Below are 24,326 nucleotides of genomic sequence, written 5' to 3'. Positions count from 1 at the left end.
GTGAAGATTAATTACAATAACAAAAATTATCTGAATAAAGAGAGGCAGTTTACTAATAATTAATATTGTACAATCAAAATGATTATCTAACCCAGAAACCACTGACACCTTCATTTACTTAAGTTTGATTGATCACTTTTGTGTATTACGGCTGTAAATACTCCTCGGTTTTCTCAACTAAAATAACTAAATAACAATTTAAATATACAACTTAAAATTTGATGATTAAGTATTTTACCTTCTAACTTGATCGTCAAGATCTCTACACACAATGTAGGCGTACAAATACATAAATAATTGACCTACCTGAATTCATTACACATACACAAATTATCAATACTTTTCTTTAGAAAAGAATACGTTTATGAAAATGGTCTAGACAAAGAAATAAAGTCTATGCACAAAATGTTTACTATTACACATAAACAAGAAAGTGGTACACTTAGAAATTTTTAAAACGATATTAATTCATATAAATAGAAAAGTATTATGTCAATACTTTTGAGAAGAATTAAACAAAAAGGAAAAAAGAAAAGAAGAAGTATGTTTTCACTAGTTTAGAGATTGTATCATAATTTCATAACATCGAAAATTAATTTTATTCAATGTATACATTCTCGTATTATTTGTCATTGTAAAAAATATACATTTTACATATATCTTTATAATATTCAAGATATTGTCAGTTAATGGTTGAAAGAACCAAATAATATAGATTAATCTCATTCATCCTTTTTAATATTTCCATTTGTATGAATGTCTATTGAATTGTCATCGGTCTAAATTAAAAGAAAAAAAAAAGAAACAGAAAATAAGTGCGTTAATAGTAGAAATGTGAAAAATAAACAAAACAAGAAATTACTTCGGTACACAAACATATACAAATTTCTTAAATGATTAATATACACACAATAGTTAATAATCAGTGATTAGTCAACACGAATATCTCAGTCAGTTAAACAGGTTGATTGTCACCCGAATAGCTCAATGGTAACAATTCAGACTCATACTGTGTGATGATAGCTAAAATCCTACGTATCATCCACCTCACAATTATAGATATCCCTTATTAACAAGTACCAGCTAGCATCGAACCTAGGACTAATGTTTTCTGTTGATTCCCATTCAACCATACAACATTGTTGCAAGCAAATAACCTAGGAAAATGAGAAAGTAAAGACTTTTTTCATATGAAATGAACAACTAACGGTTGTGATACAGTTGTTGATACATTTTCATAAAATCAATAGAATTAGTACATCCATTCAATATAAATAATAATTGAAAACTTAATTCGTAATCAATACGAACATTTTTCTATTCATTTAGTAATTATGTTCATGATTTACGTAATAATAAGATTTATTTACAAAAGTAGCTTCAGCATGATTGAGATGTATTGTAACTATCCATTCATATAAAAAAGCCCACAGCTGAAGCTCCATGTGATACTTCACATGACACTCTTCTCATTAAACATTCAACCTTGGAGATCTGAAAACACTCAAGTTCTAGTGTTTACACCATATAAAACAGCGTAAGAAAAATACAACAGTTACGAAAATTCAGTAGAAATAGGCATATGAGCAGAGAGATGAAGACAAGTATTAGTAGGCCGATACTATGTATTCTAAACACAAGAGAAGTTAGTTATTTCACAGGATTGTTATGAATTCTAATTTAGAGCACTTTGAAATATTAATCACTGAATTCCAGTCTCCTGAAACCAGAACCCATATAACTCACAATCCCCTTTGTGATTGACGTTAAGCAACAACAATTAGCCTAGCAGTTTACGACTCTCATATTCATCATCACAGTTCAGTTAGCTATAAATGTCTACATCTAATAAAAGTGTCTAAAATAAAGCTCTAATGGAATATTTTTACCGATCGTTACTTAATTTAATAACTTCAAAGTCATTTTATTCATTGTTATTAAAGTTATGGAGAGAGTTTGATTTATGCAACAAATAGAAAGCCCTAAACCTAGTAGTTTTACTTCTTAACATAATTTATTCACCGGGTGTAGATTTATTTATTTAGCTGGATGTTACACTTCTTTATGAGCTCTGGTGATTCTACCAATCTCCCTAATACTTGAGTTAAGTGAGAATGGTATCTCTAACCTAACAGTTGTAAACCGAGTTTTGGCTACTAGGTCGTGACTGCACTTGGGACGATTCACACCTGTTTGAAATAATTATGTGAAAATTATATTTGAAATAATCTCAGCGATTGAAATTTAAATAATATATATAATTTTCACATATAACGACTTCTCAATACTCGGCGCCCAATTTTTGTCAAACTGTTCGTTCTAATCTTTACGAATATTCATATAGATACATGTGTTGTCTCTGACACATTCAGTCATTAGTAATAATATTAAATACTACTAATTCATGAGTGCCGATCAGTATTAACCTGCTTTCACTATCCTAACTACTACGTGAAATGTGAAGACTGAGTGATTATCACTACTTTACACACACACACACACACTGAATCTACGCCAATGAAGTCAATTCGTAAGGATGTTTCAAGCTTCTTACATGTTACACACAATTCGTACAATTCGCATGACTGAAGTGCATCCATTGTAAAGGGAATAAACTTTAAGTATTTGAGAAAACGAGCAACCACCCACTAACAGTTCTAGCGAAAGCAAGGTATATTAAACAGTTGCAGTTGTTATAAATAAATAACTTTTTAGAACGTCACATAAACTGTTACTATTTACACCGAGAAATGATGTCAATCAGCTAATATCAACAAACACTTCATCCTTTATATTGACCAATATGAACAACAGTATACAAAATTCCGACAAGGAAAATTCCCAAATAGTAAACCATGAAACAGAACTAGCTAATTGACCAATAATATCAAAGGTCAAACAAGTTATACGGTCAAGGACTATAACTGCTTAAAAATCAGACATAGGAAATGTAAAATTTATACAACGATAACAATCTCAAATGACAACCAATCATAAGTAAGGTCATGGGAAAAAAAACTTATTTGACATATGTAAAGGTTAAATAAACAGACTCATCTAATTACTTTATAACTGCAGTTGAAAAAAAAACGTTACAATGAATACAATTTTTCTTTTCAAAGAAATTCCTTCCTTTGAAGTGATTGATATTTCATATCATGCATACACAGTCTACAGTATATTGAATGGATTTTCATTCATAATTTGTGTTGTTCACTTAATCTCGTAACATTCAATATTTTCCATATGCAAACTAATAATGAGACGTTTATTGAGAAATACACTTAGGAGAAATAATAATTTTTCTTGTTTATTTCGTTCTCTCTAAACGGTTACAAGTCTCTAGAACGCTGTTTATAAATATGATAATTAGTATAATCTTAAATAATTAGAGTAGTGTATACACGTTAGGATAAGAAGCCAAAACGTGTTCGAGATTGTTTTGTTTTTACTTATCCATTAGAATAAATGTATAAAATGAGTCATACGACCTAACAAATCTATATATCTGCCTTTCCACCTGCGCATATTCATCAGTATGTTTTGTGCCTGTTCAATAGAAAATACGATAAAAACTGTTTTTCCTATAAATAAAAAAATAACGTGAATTTATCTCGAATTGAACTTTCCACTGACAGAACTGTGAAAATTTTCGAAAACATTTTCACAGATTGAAATCATGAGTCAGTTGAAGCTAGACCACCATTGAAAACCTGGAAGCACTGGACGGCCGTTTCGTCCTAGTATGGGACTCCTCAGCAGTGCGCATCCACGATCCCACACCACGCGGAGCTCGACCCCAGGACCTACTGGCTTCGCGCGCGAGCACTTAACCACTAGACCACTGAGCCGGCATCCAACGGTGTTAATGTCTAACTTCAACCAATCCACGAAGTTGCGCCACCATATACCATTGTCTTCAGTGAGCTGATATCTCACAACAGACCTGGTTGAACTCCACTGGTAACGGCTTCCCACTAGAACTCCAGGAGTATCTCTTGAAGTCAGTCACTAGTGAGCAGATGGGACTCCTCAGTAGTGCGCATGCACGATCGTGGATGTCACCAAGAGTCTCCAATCATTGGTTCCGATAGTCACGCGGACCCCAACCAAGTAGTCTGAATCTACCAACATGGCTCAGACTAGAAGTTAGTTTCTTCAAACACTAGCTTCAACTGACTCATGATTTCAATCTGTGAAATTTCTAAAATCTCCACAAAACCCATTCTGAAAACATTTTCGTTTTACAGTGTGATAAACGTTATTCTATCAAGAAAAAATCTGACTACATTTGGACGATATAAGTAATAATTCCGTTTGTAGCTCTACTAGGATTGGGCAACAACAAGGGTAAAAGCTACAAGAGAAGGAAATATGAAACAACAGTATGACATGACGAAGAAACTGGTACGGAACTATAGTAAACCAGAGAGACCACTCAAGGACCAATCACTGAGATTCAAAAAGAGAGGAACAGATGGGTAGAACAATTCGAGGTATTCTTGAGTAGATCAGCTCCATCGAATCCACCGGATATCTAAGCAATACACACCGACATTTCTATAAATGTCACTCCACTAACGATCAAAGAAATCAGGATGGCCATCAAAAAAATCAGGGGTTGTAAAGCAGCTGGACCTGACAGTAAACCAGCCGAAGCACTGAAGTAACTGCAAACATGCTCAACAATCTATTCAAGAAGATTTGGGATGATGAACGACAGCCAACAGATTGGAGACAAGGATGTCTCATTAAGATACGAAAGAAAGGAAATCTGAGCAAATGTGATTACTTGTAGTGTCGGTTGCTATGTAAAGCCCACATAACTTATTCTAGCTTACGGACAAGCCAACTTATTCATTATTCTTGAGTCGCATTTTGACCTTGTTAATTATTCGCTTATCAACCTTGACTGACTATAAATATCGATTCACACTTGGTTAAATCGAGTTGGTTTACACGCCTTCTCCACCGCTCGTCATTTCGTTTCGCTCACATCTCAGATCGTTAGTCTGGATCAACAGTTGTATGGAATATACATATTCAAACCCATTCTCGTATTTGATTTACTTAATTCCGTAATTCACCAACGCGAATTATATACGAGGATTGGCGACATGAATATTTTGATAAAAATCATTCATACGATTATATTGAAGTCAGATAAAGAGCCACTAAGATCTACAGAGGCATCGCACTACTATCGGCACCAGAAAAAGTTTTCAACAGTGTTGCTGAACCGGATGAAAGATTCAGTAGACTCCCAACATCGAGATCAACAGACTGGACTCCGTAAGAATCGATCGCGCACAAACCAAATCGCCACACTACGGATCATCGTTGAACAATTAATTGAATGGGATTCGTCACTATGCATTAACGTCCATGAATATGAGAAAGCGTTTGATAGTGTGGATAGGAGAACCTTATGGAACCTTCTTTGACACTCTGATGTACCTAAGATGCTCGTCGACATCGCACGGAATTCATACGACGGATTACAGTGCAAAGTCATGCGTCGAGGACAGTTGACAGACTCATTCCAAGTGAGAACTCGAGTTAGACAAGGCTGCTTACTCTCTCCCTTTTCTCTTTCTTCTGGTGGTTGACTAGATTTTGAAGAACTCCGTATATGAGGGGAAGTACGGGACACAATGAATAACTTGCATGTAATGAGACAATTTGGACTTCAAAGATCACCTAACATACCAACAAATGTAGGTCAAGACAACCAGTGTGGCAGAAGCCTCTGAATCAATAGGCTTCAATATATACAAGGGAGAAACCACAATCCTTAAATACAACACGGAGAACACCAACCCAATAACACTTGATAGAGAAACCTTGAAATAAGTGGAAATTTTCATGTCTTGGACAGCACCATTGATGAACAAGAAGGATCTGTTGCAAATGTAAAGGTGAAGATTGGAAAATGAAGGGTCGCATTCCTACGGTTGAACAATATTTGGGACTGAAAACAACTGACAACTAACATCAAAGTCACAATCTTCAGCACGAACATCAAGACATTTCTACTGTACAGAGCTGAAATTTGGTGAACCACCACGATCATCAACGAAATGTGCAGGTTTATTAACAGTTATCTACAAAAGATAATCAATATCCGTTGGTCGGATACAATCAGCAACAACCTACTGTGGGAGAAAACAAACCAGCTTCCAGTTGAAGAGGAAATTAGGAAAAGACTCTGTAAATGGATAGGACATATATTACGGAAATAATCAAACTACGTCACGAGACAAGCACTAACTTGCAATCTTGAAGGGAAACGAAAAAGAGGAAGACCAAAGAACACATTGCATTGGGAAACGGAAACAGATGTGAAAAAGATGAATAACAACTGGGAACGATTGTCTAGGACATTGTTCAGTGGAGAATGATGGTCATTGGCCTATTCTCCTCCGCGATGAGTAACAGGTGTAAGTAAATAAGTATACAAGTAATACTTTCCTCGATCGGTCGTCGAGTGTTAGTTCAATCATTGGCGTCGATTAATTTTATTGATCATCTCGAACATTTCAACCAGCTCACTAGCAACGTCTCTGACAGTGACGCTGGATAACAAGGGTTTGAACTCCGCAGTGAATTCACTGGCCCATGACCGTAGAAAAACTTTGTTGACTACTCGAAACTATCGGGAAGTTTAGGTTCGTGGCATATTATTGTTTGTTTCCAGCCACTGAGCATACACTTTCTCCCTTGTTCTGTTCATTTAAATAACCAAGTGGAAGTAACCAACATATAATAAAAACGTACACTACGAAACAACATAATGAACGTTGATTGTTGTCATTTATAAGATTCGTAATGCAACTTGAATAGTAATTAATAGTTGTATTTTAGCGATCAGAGCCTTCAAATTTCAAACGATAGGACAATGGTCCGAGTTTTTCCCTACATACTTTGTGTTAAGTATACTGTTTGTATTACGCAGACCTCGTACTAAAGGTGTAACTGAAATCTGAGTAAATAAACCTATTATCAGACAATAAATAATTATAACTATATATACATTTGAAATAATAAAAAGTAATTAAGTAGAATGATAAACGAGTGAATAGAATCATCCTCAATAGTATGTTAAAAAGTGTAGAACAGAACGAAATATGAGGCGGCAAAGCGTGGTCATTAAGCGTAGAGGATACTCGTAAGTTACTAGTAGTTGATCACAGATGTCTTAGAAATATTGCTCGCATCTATTGGGATCACCGGGTAAGTAACAGTGAAGTTTGACACTAGGTATTAGGATTTATGGTAAATCAGTTCATGAGGTTGTGAAACTTCATCGACTAAGGTGGTTGGGACATGTACTACGCATGCCCAACTACCGATTATCATGGCACGCAATGATGATTAGTGTTGAAGACGGATGGAAGAAAGTTAGGGGCTACCAAACCAAAACGTGACATCAGTCCATAAAGTCACTAACTTCTGATCTGAGCCATGTTGGGACATGCAGACTACTTGGTTGGGGACCGTGCGACTACCGTAAGCGGTAGTTGGAGACTGTGTGACATGGCTCAGAATCGATCACAATGGCGTAGGTGTGTACATCCTTTGTCTGCCCTTAAACCATGAAATTAAAATTGCTTTACACCTTGTTTGTATGAACTAAGGCCTTCTACCTGTATCATATGTTTATATGCAATCTTTTTTAACATATTACTACCGTTGAAGTAACTAATTCTATAAATTTGGTACTTGTGTTGTTGTGCTAATGAGGTATGGCAACTTGGATCGATGCATATATGTGCCTGGTTCTACGCTGTAAATGACTGACTGACTACTAAATAAAATTTTATCGAGTAGACAAGACTGGAATATTTCTCATTATTGTCTTACAAGTATGTTTTAAATCTATAAATTATTTAAGTTCCTTACGGTTAACATGAACATCTAAGCCATATAGCCTAATTGTTAACAGTATTTATTTTTTCTCATTCATATTCGGTTCTTGTGGACAAAATATCTATCGGTAGAAATATTTCAGTGGCAAAGATAAAGTTTTAGAAAAAAACGACGAAAAGCATTCACATAAACATATACTTACTGCTTTACATAACTTTTGGTTTTTCGATTTATGATATGCATGGTGATAATGATTATAGAAAAGTAATAGAAGACTGGCTTGATAAAACAAATTGATGTAATATACAAATTCCTTCAGACCACATTGGTTGTAAAGCGAAATGTAAGAATAAAGCATTCCATAGCTAAATTGAATCTATATGAGCATAAGAAGGAGAAAACAAGTGTGATATGGAATCATTCAACTCTTTTTCTAAAAAAAATACTTAGAAAAATAATTAGGTATATTGAAAACTGAAAATTCCTATTCAATAAATAGTTTCGATTGGTTACATCCGTTCAAATTGCCAACTTACAGTGAATATGATTTTGAGAGAATCGAAAAAAATTTATAACTCAAAATCAAAAATAGAATTGTGTTTTGATAGTATTGTCTAGAAAGACGATGAAAACTTTACAATTAAACCACCTATCTAACAGTGCGAATTCTTGTGAATTGTAGTTCATACGTTGTACAAGTCATTTGCTTTGGTATCTGAATCGAAAATACACTCTACATCTAAGCAAAATGTTATTTACTAGACGCTAAGTCACATGTGTTTTATAAGAATTGGAATAATTGTCTAAGACAGATACAGAGTTATACCTGAAGATCTACCAGCTAAGTTTCAGTTATTTGAACCAATGAACTACAACATTAAGTAAACTTTATCGCGTCTGTGAGCTTTAAACTCGACTTCACCGGATGAACTTCAGAGCTTTGGACCCCTGATGAAATTCGACTGCCAAGAAAATTTAAAAAATCCTTGATAGGCGAAAATTTACTATTGAATACCGTTTATCAAATAAAAACTTCTGGTATCATACGTCATCAGCTGATGTTAGTTGGAAAATCAGAAGGCACTTGATAGTTATTTTGTCCTGATGTGGTAAGTCCTTCAAGAGATCAAACCTAAAACCTTTAAACTCTCACACAAAGTGGTGATGCCATGGATCCATAGACCCGAAGAGTCCCGTTTTAAAAAAAACTAACCATCCAGATCTTTTTCTTCAAGGATTGTCTAAGATCTGTTGCTGATCCATATTGTGAAAATTCAACAACCTCCTTCTAAATACTGAAAGTTGGTACTGTTTGTCGAAAATGGATCCAAGGAAAGGAAAGAAGAATAAAGTACAAAAACGTTTCTTCAAGTATATAAATTCTTTATATTCACCCACGAACTATATAATAATTCCATGTGAATTCATTTTCTTAAGAGAAAATTGAGATGAAGTGACTAACGAAATAGTTTTTTAGTTCAAATTTATTTCATATAATCAGTTTGAATTGGCCAAAAAAATCCTAAAGCATCTTTTTTGCTGTTTTTATTCTTTCTCTTAGTCTTTTGCTTTAGAGTTTTGTTGTTCACTTTATATGAATATAAATAAGTGTTGGATATATATACACTCAAATTGTACTTTGATAGTAATCAAACATGAAATTATTAAATTAACACTAAATTGACCTTCTAAATACAATTTATGACCCTTTGCCAAAGGTTTAATTGATGGTCTAGGATAAACGGACGAATTCTACGATCTATTGGCATTTGGCAGTTTGAAACATGTTTATGAACAATTTCAACCGTGTAGTATAGTCCGCCAAATATACACATCAGATAAGATATTCCATTTTCTAAATGGTTAAATGTTATAAAATAATAGATAGCAATTGTTCATCACCAACAAAAAATGTAGTACACAAGTGTTAGCTTATTTTCGAAAAAAAAGAACAAACCATTTGTAGCATTGTTAGGTAACGTTTCCACCACAAGTATTTTCGCCATTTAGGTCCAAGAGCTGCAAATGCATAATAACTGTACATAATCACATGAATCGTGCAGTTGACTGCGACAGGTTGGAATATTTCACCCCCAGCTACCCATTTCACTCCAGCCCATGTTATCGGAATCATTGTACAATGGTGATAGACATGTAACCATGTGACAAGATGTGTTCGACCACGAATTATAAAAAAGAATGTATCTAAACATTCTATCACTTTTGATATATGAAATAACCAAATAGCTCGGACTAACTGTATAGCAAAATAGAAAATAGAAACAATTTCATATATTACTTTCTTATTTCAAACAAAAGTAGCCGATAACTTATAGTGATGAAGATAGTTTTGTCACTACAGACTGGTCTTGGTTGAAGAGCTAGCAAAACAAAAAAGCATTGGATAACTAACCTGTTACGTTCCCAACTCCCTTAAAAGTGTATAGATCGAACACGGGACAGGTAGGTCTCACGGTTACCACTTTGATACCCATTTAGGTACTAAGAACAAATCATATCTTTTGACTTACATTTTTCGTCTCCTATAGCTTACTATCATCCGATGAGTAACTGCCATTTACAGTACCATTTAAGTAGTCTGCATATAAATTATGGCTTTATTTCTCTACTACACATTTAGTTATTTGAGAAATGGATGCTCTTTTCTAATATTTATTTAGCCATAATTTGAAGCTAGAACTATTTGATTGTATGTATATGTATGCATACCCCCAAATGCCCTGGTTCGGCCGAGAGTCAGCTCTCCCTCTGGAAATGCTCACACATAGCCACATGCATACAACCAGTGCCTTCCTGCAGCAAGATTGTTTATAAAATTGAGAGGACAAAAAGCGAATGTCCGGCGCTTTAACCGGGTTGGTGGATACGAAGGATATACCTAGAGGAGTCGGAAAACCCTGATTCCAAACCAATGGTGTACATGAGCTGCAGGATCCCAACGAAATAAATGGCGTATGGATCTTTTTTTGGTTACGGTTATCACGGGACTGCATCTCCTAAAGTTGCTCCATTGCCTTGCGGATTAGACCTCTATGTCAAAGGCTTCAGGAGTGGCCTCCTGAGAGAACCATCTGCCTCGGTTTGATAACACAGGCAATATCCCAGCCCTCACATAAATTGAATGATTTATGTGGTGCATATCTATTAGGTGCCTCTATTTACCAATTTTTATGTGTTTAAATAAATATGTATGTGTAGTGGATAGCTATTTGTATCACTTCAGCTCTCATTTGAGAAATAATTTCAGCAATCTCATCATTTTATTTTAGTGTTTTCTCAAAGACATTGATGAAACGCAGAGTCTTTTGGTCGGACGCGTCGACAACTTCACTTATCTTGGAAGTCTGGTCAGCGCTAATGGGTTAGTGTCTGACGAAATCACTGCGCGGATCCGAAAAGCTCGTTTAGCTTTCGCCAATTTACTTTACCTACGGTGAAGGAGAAATATCCATCTATCAATTAAAGAACAAGTATACTGAGCGGCAGTTCGTTCCGTTCTACTTTACGGCTAAAAAGCGTGGTCATTAAGCGTAGAGGATACTCGTAAGTTACTAGTAGTTGATCACAGATGTCTTAGAAATATTGCTCGCATCTACTGGGATCACCGGGTAAGTAACAGTGAAGTTTGACACTAGGTATTAGGATTTATGGTAAATCAGTTCATGAGGTTGTGAAACTTCATCGACTAAGGTGGTTGGGACATGTACTACGCATGCCCAACTACCGATTATCATGGCACGCAATGATGATTAGTGTTGAAGACGGATGGAAGAAAGTTAGGGGCTACCAAACCAAAACGTGACATCAGTCCATAAAGTCACTAACTTCTGATCTGAGCCATGTTGGGACATGCAGACTACTTGGTTGGGGACCGTGCGACTACCGTAAGCGGTAGTTGGAGACTGTGTGACATGGCTCAGAATCGATCACAATGGCGTAGGTGTGTACATCCTTTGTCTGCCCTTAAACCATGAAATTAAAATTGCTTTACACCTTGTTTGTATGAACTAAGGCCTTCTACCTGTATCATATGTTTATATGCAATCTTTTTTAACATATTACTACCGTTGAAGTAACTAATTCTATAAATTTGGTACTTGTGTTGTTGTGTTAATGAGGTATGGCAACTTGGACCGATGCACATATGTGCCTGGTTCTACGCTGTAAATGACTGACTTCTCAAGGTAAACGTCTGCACTTGCCCATTGAATTGCACCAATGTAGTTTAAATTGAAAACAAATTAATGGGCAACTTGTTCTAGTCAGGGAGCTAGTTTTTTGGGTCGGAACACTAAAGAGACGTTTGGCTTTGGTCAAAAAGTCCTTGCATAACTTTGGAAAGAATCAAATGTGTTCAAAAATATTAGCAATTGTGTGTAGACATAGCAAACAAAAGTTAATTACAAACGATACTAATGGCCTTACGAGGCAAATGAACACTGTAAGACAAGGCAAGATCAAGAAGAATTAGATCAGCGTCAACAACGTACAATGTTCCAGTGAAAGAAATGTCTTGAACCGACACTTGATGGTGACGCTGTCCTGCCAATGACAGGTTACTTACCCAGGCTCTTGTTACTTTTTGCCTAGTTACTTAGATTATGGTTTCTTCCAGAAAACTCCATATTTTATGTGATATAATAGTGATTTTAGGTACTGTTTTTACCTGCAAACGTACAAGTTGTTCGTTGATTAGTGAAGTAGTAAATCTTCTCCAACTTACAAGCGTCTGTTATACTAGTTATATTTGTTTTATGACCTGCTGATCATATGTAACATTTTAAGATTCTTCAACAGCTTGCAGCAAGAACTTAATTGAAAAATGATAATTTCATTCCAAAAAAGAGATGAAATATGTTTTCAGCCAAGTTAACTTGAATACACGCTTTTAAGCGGAATTTTCGGGTTTTAAACCTGAAATCGGAGATCACATGAGTACCAGTAGTTAATAAACTGAAAAAGCAAAGAAGATAAGCAGTGGTTCTTTTGGAGCTGTCATGACTAATCATTAGTAAGTGCTTACTTAATCAGGTGATAAGTTGTTGATAGGACAGTATTAAGAACAAGGTTTAAACAAAAACCATAACGATAAAAAGATCTCAAAATAGAAAAACTTACTCTCAAGGCGTTAGGATTTGAGCTGTAATCAACCTTTTGACAATACAACGAATAATTTTCATTAAATGCGACTGCTATAGATTCATATAGCATATAGGCATTTATAACTACCATGATCCAATCATACACAAAAACGAGTCCATTTATACGAAAAGGATTCCTTCCTTTCATGAACTTTAACCCATAATGAACTAATGTTAGGTAGGCAATGATCACATATAATAAACCATTCACTGAACTCATTAGGAACATCGAAGAGACTCTGGGGTCTATATGGGATACAAACACATCCTAATCGATAAATACCTGCTCTTTCCATGCTTGTTTTAAAAATCCTGTTCATCCAGTCTATATATTCACCTACTACGTTCATTTCCAATAGGCGATTAGAAACAGATGACAGAAAAGAATATGTGTGATAATGTTCAATGATAAAATTAACAAATTAAAACAGAATTACATGAATCAGTTTTCAATATCTTTCGCCACAAGTTACTACAAACAGATTTATTTCTTTGTCTCTGTTTCTTTTCTTTTCGATAAAACTCTAGATATCTGGCAATGTACACTTGATGGCAGTCTAGCCATTTGATTGCACCAATTTGTGGATGTGTATACTTAACAATTCCAGTGAGCACGATTTTCTCTGAGCAGTTGAGCTTTGGGATATCAGCAGCTATCACAGTGCTAGGCAGGAGGTTGGTTGGCTGCAATATGGAAAATAATAAAGTGGTAATTCGGGCGATATCAGGATGCGATCGTTTCAAGGAAAAAATCAATAAGTTAATTTATTGGTAATAAAGACAGTATGACAAGGCCGAAGTTAAAACGCATATAACAATAAGCGGAACAGAAGGTAGTTACTGACATGTGAAAGTGATAACAGTAGTATATCATGAGACATTAATTCGGCACAACTGATCCACGTGGGAGAAGGTAATTTGTGGATGAGTACATGTTTGTCAAATCTCTTATTTAAGCTATACACTGAGGAAGCTACGTTTACCTCTACTTAGAGAGCACATCTAGTTATGGCGACTTCAAATCAAAAAGTAGTGGGGGTACCCGGTGTTTTCACTTTTTGGTATGCAATCTTTTAAGCGTCACCCCAAATAATATGTTGGTAATTTGTTGACAGGATACTCATGTTGGGATGATTCGGTGCTGGCGCGAAATTTCAAAGTGGTAACAATTTTTCACGTGGTTTAGAAGTTTCTTGACTTACCATTTTGTAGGCTGTTTTCCACTGAGATTTTCATCTTATCTTGTATATCGAGCACATTTTGCCCCAGGAAAATAATTTCAACGGACGGTTTCTAATTAATATACGAATATTGCGTACTTTGTTTCCTTCATACCTTGTATAAGCCTCCAGTAATCTACATTGACGCGTCTCTGTCTTTTGATCATACTAATTGGAATAAATATATTCCAATGATCGCTACTGTGTTATAACCGAACACCTTATATTTGAAATACGTTATATACACATAGTTTCTGATCTTAGCATTAGCCTGGTTAATACATAACAATAACTATGGACTCAGCTATTCTATTTAATTTAACGAGCCCTCTATTCACCAAGCTTCAAATTATGACAAGTAACTCTAGCAAAAGAGAAATTTCATCAAATCTTAAGCCAAATAATAGGTCAACATCTGTAACCTCTATGACTGATGATTCAATACCTGACAATGTTGAGACTTTATCTTCTGAACCCTGAACAAATATCACTATTACTACTTGATTCTCCTCTTGACAACCCCTCTATCTTTTCGTACAGTATGCTGGCGGTAAGACTGGCTGACATAAAGGCAATATACCCACGTGCATCAAAAAGTCAACACAGTCTACCAGACAGCATGTTTTACTAAGGCCTAAATCTAAAATTCTAAAAACCAAAGCGTCTAATAGCTTATCTCATATATACGAAAACATTGATCGACATAGCACTGACATCCATCAGTTACAAAACTCTCTAGTCGAATTTAACGGTAGACTTGGACAAGTAACGACCCCCACACACATATGAGACCTTAATACTGATAAAAATTTTGAGCAACTCACTAAAGCTGAGCGTATTTTGGAGTTTGTGCCTGAAGAAGTGATGAAAAGAGTGGTGTCATCCTACAAAGCAGTTACATACAATCTCCCTGACCGCACACACCAAAATAAGTTAAGGGATATTTGCCTCATAGCATGCGGTATAGTAAACGCCAACTGCCAAGTCATCCTCTTTGGAAAAAGTTAGACAGATAGACATGCCCTCTACTGTTTAGATTTGGCTGCTGTAACGATGCTAAACAGTTTATTGATTCGAGCAAAAATATTAGCTCAATAATTCCATACAAAAGCACAAAAGTCACTCCAGACCTCACGCCCTGTCAACGTCGTGTAAGAAGACGTGAAGTGATAGGATTGCATGGTAATGTTAAAGTAGATAATCAGCTAGAGACAATTTTCAGCACAGTAAATAGATAAAAGCACATGAACAATAAGCATGACATCACTCCACAAATGGCAGTTCACTCTGTAGATCTAGATGCGTCTGCTGATCAGAAACCTTTGGATAAGATACGGACACCAACTGTCACCAAAAAGCATAACGACATGTCTAATCCCGGCTGTTCGCTCAGTAAAGTACTAAACTGTGAGCTGTGTGACAACCTACATCAAACTAAACATATACACTTGATAATTAGACCCCCTAAATATACTCCACAAGTTGGCTCGAATGAACCCAAATTCATCTCACAGAGACGACGAAACTATCCGGCTCTGACGAAAAAGGGTGGGAAGACAAGATTCAAGATACCAAACAGGGAAACACGTAAGACTGAACCCAACTGCTCTATAGATATCCCAACGACAGTGAACAGGTTCTCACCGCTGATATCATATAACCTGACGTCAGCACCTCTTAGTTGCGAAACGGGAAGTAGGCTTGAGCGTAACAAGTCCTTTTACACACAGACTAACAAAAACTACCAGAGTACTGATAATTCCACTCACCCTCTAAAGCCTAAAACCATTATGAGCCATTATAATAATAGGTTTCTCACCCTACATTCAGTCTAGATTCCCCAGGATCACAACTGTAATTACTCTCAGGAAGAAAACTTTTCACACCCTTCAGTGCCAACCCACTACATAAAAATGGCTTCTATGTCTACCTACAGTTACGTGCAGCAGACCCTCCTCACACTCACACTAACGTAAGTAGCTATAACAGAGCCTACGAACTCAAGCATCAAGACCATTTTACAAATAACAATACACCTCACAGTCGGCCTGCACCAGATTATTTTTTGAATACGGTCCCTAATGGCACGAAGCAAATAGCCCATGTCATTTCAAACCACATGCGGAACATAAACTTGCTTCCCCCGTACGGTTTCCATCAGAGAGTACTCCCACCATTTCCTCCTGGGTAAACTACTCAAGCAACTTCACTGTCTCATTTGACACATCCACCACTAACTCTAGCAATTCAAATATCGAGCAACTGAAGACCATTCAATACTTCACTTTTAACCCACATCATACCCGCAAGGGCTATGACAACTTTAATCGAGGTACTCTCACCCGTTTTAACTTTGTAGGCCACTTGTTTAATATGTGTCTTATCAATGCTAGGTCGATTTGCAATAAAAAGATGGACTTAGCCCTGTTTTCATCCATATATAAACCATTGCTTATAATGATATCTAAAGCATGGACTGACAGTAATCTTTCCAACTTAAATAGATCTCTTGATAACTATTTACTATGTCAGAGTGATAAGTTGAGAGGGCGAGGCGGAGAGTGCTTTATTTACGCTCACTATATTATGTGATATACCTGAATTAAACAAACTGGAGGATTTGGTGTGAATTGTTTTAAAGCCATCAATTTCCGTTATCTTACTGTTCGTCTGTGTCTACCGTCAACCTAACGCATCAACAGGTGAAACAGCAGTATTATCGGAAGTATTCACACTAGCACCATCCCTCCCATTCACAGGAAAGTTTATTTGTGGTGACTTCAACATGCCTGAAATTTCATGGTTCCCAGCCAAGGCGCCAAAAAGTTATGAGTCATTTATTGAATGTCTAGAGCTTGGACAGTGTACTCAGTATGTCAGTAGCTCCACCAGACATCAAAATATCTTGGACTTAGTTTTTACCAGTGGCCTCACCCCGATACCGTGTATATTGAAAAAAGGTCTCCAGGTAGTGATCATAACATTGTCATATGTAGCCTCAATATAAAAACCATAACCGGTAGAAGTAAAACTGTATCACTTCGGAGAAACTATCGCATGGTTGATTGGAATAACTTCCACAATTACCTAAGAAGCACTGATAGGGGAACATTCTTTACTGCAAACAATGCCGACACACTAACCAATATATTTTATCACAACATCGGAAGTATCATCAACAGATCGCACCTTTAGAATACCGGAGACCTAAGTTCTCTAAAGATCTGCATATACCGGTTAGTTCACGAAGACGTATTCAAAGAAATTGTACTCGATTCCACAACTCCAATGACTTTTCCCCTTTAGTAACGATGACAGAAAGTTTGTCCGAACAGAGACAATACGTACACAAAAGACGGTAGCACAAAAGAAACGTGCTGTCGAACTTAATAATAACTTCCTGCACTCACAATACTCTTTCAAAGTAAACTTAAACGTTCTAAATCGAGAGGGGACATATTTATTAAATACAAACAAGTATACGGAGATCCCACAAGAAATAAATGCATTATGAAGACAAATAATATTTGATATGACACCACGATTCGATTCTTCTGAAATACTTTCTCCAAATTTATTATGAATGTAAAACATCATCAGAAAAATCAGCATCTATTAAAACTACATCAGGTTCTCGATCAAGGTTAGATTCACCCAACATATTTTCCTTAGATCTGTAAGGAATTTCATCAGAAATGTGTGAATCATTAGAATAAACCATATCTGGTACAATAACATGAGAAATCTGATATGTTGATTGATCAAGAGATAAGAGTATCCATTTGAATCTGTCAAAGGTCCTACCGAATCCAGATGAACATGGTGAAACGAGCGTCCGGAGTTTTGAAAGAGCCCAAGGGACATTCGTTGTGTCTGAGAACCTTAGATTTTTGGCAGCTTACGCAGAAGCGTGCCCACTCCCTCACGCCTTAATTCATGCCAGGCCAGCGAAACCGTTCTGCTACAAGCTTGATGGTTGCACGACCACCTGGATGAGAAAGTTTGTGCAACGTATTCAAGACGTTGAGTTGATAATGTAGATGTGTCACAAAGTAAGGCTTCCTCACTTGTTCCCACCTGTTTGATGCGCAGCTTGAGGGCTGTAAACGATAACTCGTGCTAAAGATCAGTGTCTTCTTTTTGAAGCCGGGCGAGTTTTAGGGGGTCGATTCCTTTGTAACTGTCCAAGGAAGTTATTCGAGACAAGGCGTCTGCGACTACATTGTTTACTCCAGAAATGTGTTGAGTTTCTGAAGTAAATTGTGAAATGTAGTCCAGTTGTCGAGACTCACGAGGTGAGTACTTGTCTGAAGGAGAGCTTAAAGAGAAGGTAAGTGGTTCGTGGCCAGTGTAAAGGGTGAATTCTGGGCCTTCGATATAGTGTTGAAAATGCCGTACAGCACAGTACATAGCTAGGAGTTCCCTACTGAAAGTGCTGTGCCTCAATTCAGTGTCTAGCAACCGTCTAGAGAAAAATGCCAAAGGTTACGTGGAATGATTAGCCCATTGTTGTAGGACTCCTCCGATTGCTGAGTCGGATGCGTCTACTGCGATGCTAATGTTTGCTTTGGTGTCCTGATGAGCAAGCATTGTTGCTTTAGCGATAAGTTCCTTAACTGTGGCGGATGCTTTCCGCACAGTGTCGTCCGGCTTGATGGATTTCGCTTTTCCACGAAGTTGGTCGAGTAGCGGTTTCATAAGGGAAGCGCATTTTGGTACGAACCGCCTATAGAAACTTACAAGGCCGTTAAACGTGCGTAATTGCTTGATGGTGGTCGGTTCTGGGTAATCCGGAATGGCCGCCACTTTGGTTTTAAGTGGTCGAATGCCTTGCTCACCTATAGTGTGTCCTAGAAAGTCTAATAAGTCAGTTCCGATTCGGCATTTCTGAATGTTAACAGTAATGCCATGTTTTTGTAGTCGGTCGAAAACGAGATCCCTTTAGAACCTTTATGGCACTGAGGCTAAGGAACAATCGAATAGTTCTCTACAAAGCATTATATGGACTCTCATTTCTAACCTCCTGCCCAACTATGATCCATGACCGATGACCCAGCCTGTAGACTAAGAAACAACGCATGTACACTACTTACCGTAAAACACCGAAAACAAATGCGTTGTAGGTTTTTTATAGTAAAGCATAGTTTATTGTGCAACAGGTTGTCAATACCCATACGTAACTGTGACACTTTTACCAAATTCAAAAGTCTAATGACACTATTCCTTGACACTGAAGAGCTTCATCAACTATTCCCTGAACTTCCGCTCACCAATGAGGCAATTTATTATGGATCGCCTAATATCTAGACATATCATGAATATAACAGACTCCATTGTCATTATTATGAATATAAACAAGTGACAGAAAACATGGTTTACTCTCTCCCATTATTCATTGATTATTAGTTATGCCATTATTCTCTTACTCCTCACTTCCAGATTCCGAATCTCTCTAATGGTTAAAGATACATTATGCTTACTAAGTGACAAGTCCTTTTTCTTCTGTTACAAGTAGAGAGATAACTCACTTGTCTTATGGATGCTGATCAGCTGGGGCCGACTACAAGAAGCTAATAATGTCCTAAATTCTTGTGAATTGCTCAATGTTTTGTTTTTTACGCCGAAAATTTTACACTCCCAAACTCTTGCAGATTCTTTGGTTTACTATCTGTCTTTACCATCTCTTAACCAAATATAATCTGACCTGGGTTTTTCAACTTTTTCTGTGTGAAAGTGAGATTAGAATTTGTGTAGAAGAAAAAAAAGTAAAAATTACAACCCATATGCATATGTTGGTAGAATAAATCGTAAATATATAAACATGTGAACAGTGAATAACCTCTTCACTCACAATGGCTTGTTCATGATTACATCTAACTTACCATAAATGATCCTTTCAAACCTCATAGAGACCACATTATTAATTCTATCCATGGATTTCATTTTGATGGTTTGGTTGATGTCACATTTGTATCATAGTTCAAGAAATACGAAGATGTATTCAAGGTTGACCTAGAGATATTTGATCATCCCGCAAAGGTCAGAGTGTTGCTACGCAAACTTGGCACAGCAGAACGTGGACGTTACACCAATTGACATAATTGACACTGTTTGAAATAAAATTCATTTCACTTGTCTTCTGTCTTCTCATTTTCGACTCGGGAGGGTTCTGACGTCTGATTGCTCAGGTTATACGCGGTATGTTAAGAATCAAAAGCTCTAGATATAACGATAAAACATTAACATAGTGTGTTGCGGTATGCGTTGTTGATGTCGACAGACATAAGTAGTATATATCATCAATCGAAAGTGGAATGCTTAGAGGCAGAAGGCTGAGAAGATCGAAGAAAAGAGAACGAGAACAGAGAATGATTAGTATGGAAACGAAGGAACAACAAAGTCTGTGACAGTTGATTAGTATTTTGCAAATGAAGTATTACTGTGTGGTTCTCAGATTTCGCTAAGAGATCTCCATTTTCATCTTCCGTCACAATATTATTCGTCTACTTTATCAAATGTCGGATAATTTCTGGACTATTGTGGTGTTTGAACGAATTAATAATACCTTGGTACTTGTTGAATGCTTGATTTCGAATTCCAAATACAATACATTCGTTTGTGCTTGTGTCTCACTTCTTAATTCAATTGCGTTATTTCTGGGACTCTTAGTTCATACTACAATTCAAAGAATTCAAAACATTATAACTATGTACTGAATTGAATAAAGCAGAGCGAAGGGACCATCGTATTCTAAATCAATGGTTGTGATACCATGCTCGACATGTGGTTTGATGACACTAGATTTGTACTAATGTAGGAATTTGACTCCTGAGAAGTCAAAAATTACAGTGCAAATAGCTATTCAGTTCCCCTTAAGTTCTATTGGTTACTTGTTTAATGTGTAGTGTCAGTCATTATTCTAAGCACATAATATATCTTATTCTAGTTTTTGGACAAACCAATCTATTCATTCTACTTCAGTCATATTTTGACCTTGTCAATTATTCGCTTGACTGTTTTTATATGAGCGTATATGTGTGTACACTTCATATCCCATGTCTCATTACATGTCTGTAGTTTATTTTGTCTGCCTATAAATATTGAGTAACGCCTGACTAGAAATGGAGTTGGCTTACCAGCCATCTCCCTTGCGCGTTCTTTTTGCTGTGTTCTATCGCACTCACTTTGCATACAAAATATATGTATACGAAAGTTCATTCTCGTCATTTGACTTATCTAAATCCGTTATTAACTAACGCGATTAAAGTCCATGATTATATACGAGGATAGGTGATAACTAATATTCATACGATCTAAATGGAGTCAGATCAACGGGCCACTAAATTGGTGAGCCCTTTCGACAACGTCGTTCGATCTAAATGACGACAAAATTACGGGCTCCACTAAAAATGGTTTCACTAAATAATGAAAACCAATTTTTACGATTGAAAAAGTTTCTTGAATTACCAAATCGAAATTCTTCCTTTGTTGTTTCACCATCCTTTTTTGATGTTATATATCTAAATAATCATCGTTTATCACTGTTACTAGAAATTAATGAAGGCTAGACCAATACACCGCCACTCAAGTAAAAATCCACCATGGTTTACGCTTGTTTGATAAGAAGATATAGAAAGATAAGCTGACATTCTTTCATCTGAAATCATGAAACTGAATCCCAAAAGGAAGATATCTATTCAAGGAGGAGTAAATGATATACTCAACAAGCATAGACATATTACTAGCCTGTGCTCATACTTAATCTCAAGGTCATAGTGTACATAATATATCATAAGCGAAGCAACCTATACAACTAACCAAGGTCTTATGGTGTTCAATATAGACATGTTAAATCCAAATGAGTGTATACTCATTTTGGAATGCAATATCTGACAAAGCACCTAACTATTAAATGAATCAATTCAATCCAAATGGTCAACTAGCGGTCAGTAATGTAATCATGTCGAATATCTTATTCCTAAATCCTTCTACAATACCTTCACCTGGTTCCCTGTCTTTTTATTTATTAATTATTACTCTTCACATTTGTATAGGGAGTGATTTTACATGGTATAAGAAGCATGTATCATTACTAGATTGGATTGTAGAATATAACACAAACATCTTCAATAAAAAACAGTACGATCCTTCATTGTCTAAACATTGAATAAGTTCCAATCAATATAGTAACAATATTGATAGGTTGGAATTCTTTCATACATAACAAATTAGAATGAACATAATAGATCGACTAGTTTTCAATCATTAATTTCTTTAAAAATAAAAAAAAAATTCCGCAAATTTATTTAAACAATAAAAAAATGTAAATTACATAAAATATGATTTACATTAAAAAATTGTAGGCAAACAACCATAATGTAAAAAAAGTTTTCCTTTTTTTTGAAACAAAAAGAACCGTACTCACAATCATTATTGTTACTGGGATTACTTCGTACTGGAACAAACGAAATAAATTTCAAATATACATACGATAATATCGATGAAAAATTAATGTGGAGGGAAATCTTATTTAAAAGAAAAGAGGAATATGGAAGAAAAAAATAAATATCTCACTGTATTAAATATTCCATTGAAGGTTTTTTCTTTGAAACAAACAAGCGGAATGAAAATACATTTCTTTTTATTTAATTTCTCTCACCTAACATATACACTAGCAATTAGTAGTTCAATCCATATTAAACATCAAGTGATGTTAAAAGAATCCAATCACATATATAAATTGATATTTCCTCTTTGAATGAATGGTAGACTATAATTTATGAATGACCTTTGAGTGATGCTTAAATGACCTCAAGAATATCTATCCAGTTTATGAGAATAAAAAGCGGTCATAATTAGGATTAGGATCTTTAGTTAGAAATCAGGGTTAGGAATTAAATTTAGGGTATTCATCATGAATTGACATTAGCTATCATGTCAAAATGCTGTATGATCATATTAATAAATGAAGTTGGCGTCAAAATCCACGACATGCTGCCTCTAAGTTCATTGGTTCAAACAAAGAAAGAAATAGTAATCAGTTTGTATTTCAATGGTTGTAAAATTAAAACGAAAATAAAATTACATAGATGATTAATTATTGCAACAAATTATGTAAGAATTAGTCGTTTTCAGTTATGAACTCCTTTGATTATCGCCGCTTCCTTCTTTTTTTTTCTTCATTTAAACTAATATCCTTTAACAGATTAAATCAACATAAATTTTATAATAAATAAAAATAAAAATGATAATTTACAATACAAAGTTTACAAGAAATAGGATAATTCAATGTTTAATCTTATTATGAAATCAAATCAACCAATGATTGAAACATATTCTTTATTGATGATGGGAGAAAACAAAAGAAGAAATGAGTTGTTCATTTGGAAAAAGAAAGTTTATTCATTACTGTTTGTAACAAACAAGACAAGACACTGTTCATAAGCCATTGAGTTTAATGATGTATTTTATGATATAATGATGGTTGATAAGTTCATAAGTAAAATGCTTATTGAATTACCTTTTTTACTTAAATTACATACAAAAACCAATTTACCTTTTAGTATAATTCAACAAGAAGGAGAGATAGAGAGAGAGAGAGAAGAGAAAGGAAGGAAGTGGTTGGGAAAGGAAAGACAAATTGTGAAAAATGAGTTGTAAAAATAAGTACACTCATAATCAGTGAACAATTCAATATAAAATTCTTTCATGAATATACATATTGCATAAACCAAATTAAACTAATCCTAAACCAAACCAATACAATGGTCATATTCATTAAAAATTATACATGTTCATGAATTGAATTCCCATTTGTAATATACACATTTTTTTGCCATTTATATAAACATAAAAAAATAAATTGACATAGAACAAATGTACCAATACCATAGGATTCAACATTTTGATAATATGTTAATGATGAACATTCATTCCATAATAATTCAATAATTTGTATAACAATACCATTAGCTAATTTATCAGTAAATGACATATAACCATAAACAAATGCACCATGTTGTTGATATTTTCCTATTAAATCTGATACCATTGCTAATGATGTAATTAATATAAT

The 24,326-nt window shown here is 35.4% G+C and overlaps 1 protein-coding gene across 1 annotated transcript; it reads right to left on the bottom strand.

Annotated features, from left to right (window-relative positions):
* Positions 1-20,935, bottom strand: ELOVL4 (Elongation of very long chain fatty acids protein 4). The gene is made up of 6 exons (XM_035732921.2): positions 20,134-20,935; positions 13,315-13,715; positions 13,009-13,277; positions 9,827-10,126; positions 8,072-8,245; positions 1-779 (listed from the first exon to the last, which is right to left on the bottom strand). Exons 2-6 carry the CDS (start codon positions 13,379-13,381, stop codon positions 723-725), a joined length of 867 nt encoding a protein of 288 aa, XP_035589907.1. The 5' UTR covers positions 13,382-13,715; positions 20,134-20,935; the 3' UTR covers positions 1-722.
* Positions 20,936-24,326: the final 3,391 nt, after the last annotated feature.

The sequence above is a fragment of the Schistosoma haematobium genome, chromosome 4 (assembly GCF_000699445.3).
Source record: "Schistosoma haematobium chromosome 4, whole genome shotgun sequence".
In the NCBI taxonomy this organism is placed as follows: domain Eukaryota; kingdom Metazoa; phylum Platyhelminthes; class Trematoda; order Strigeidida; family Schistosomatidae; genus Schistosoma; species Schistosoma haematobium.
The sequence above is the reverse complement of the archived record's forward strand: the minus strand, read 5'-3'. Positions and strand labels throughout refer to the sequence as shown.

Coding starts and splice junctions, on each gene's coding strand:
- ELOVL4 (XM_035732921.2), bottom strand. CDS start 13,381: ATGAACGTAGTAGGTGAATATATAGACTGGATGAACAGGATTTTTAAA. Junction 13,278..13,314: donor AACAAGCATGGAAAGAGCAG/GTATTTATCGAT, acceptor TATCCCATATAG/ACCCCAGAGTCTCTTCGATG. Junction 10,127..13,008: donor CAAATCCTAACGCCTTGAGA/GTAAGTTTTTCT, acceptor TTTGCTATACAG/TTAGTCCGAGCTATTTGGTT.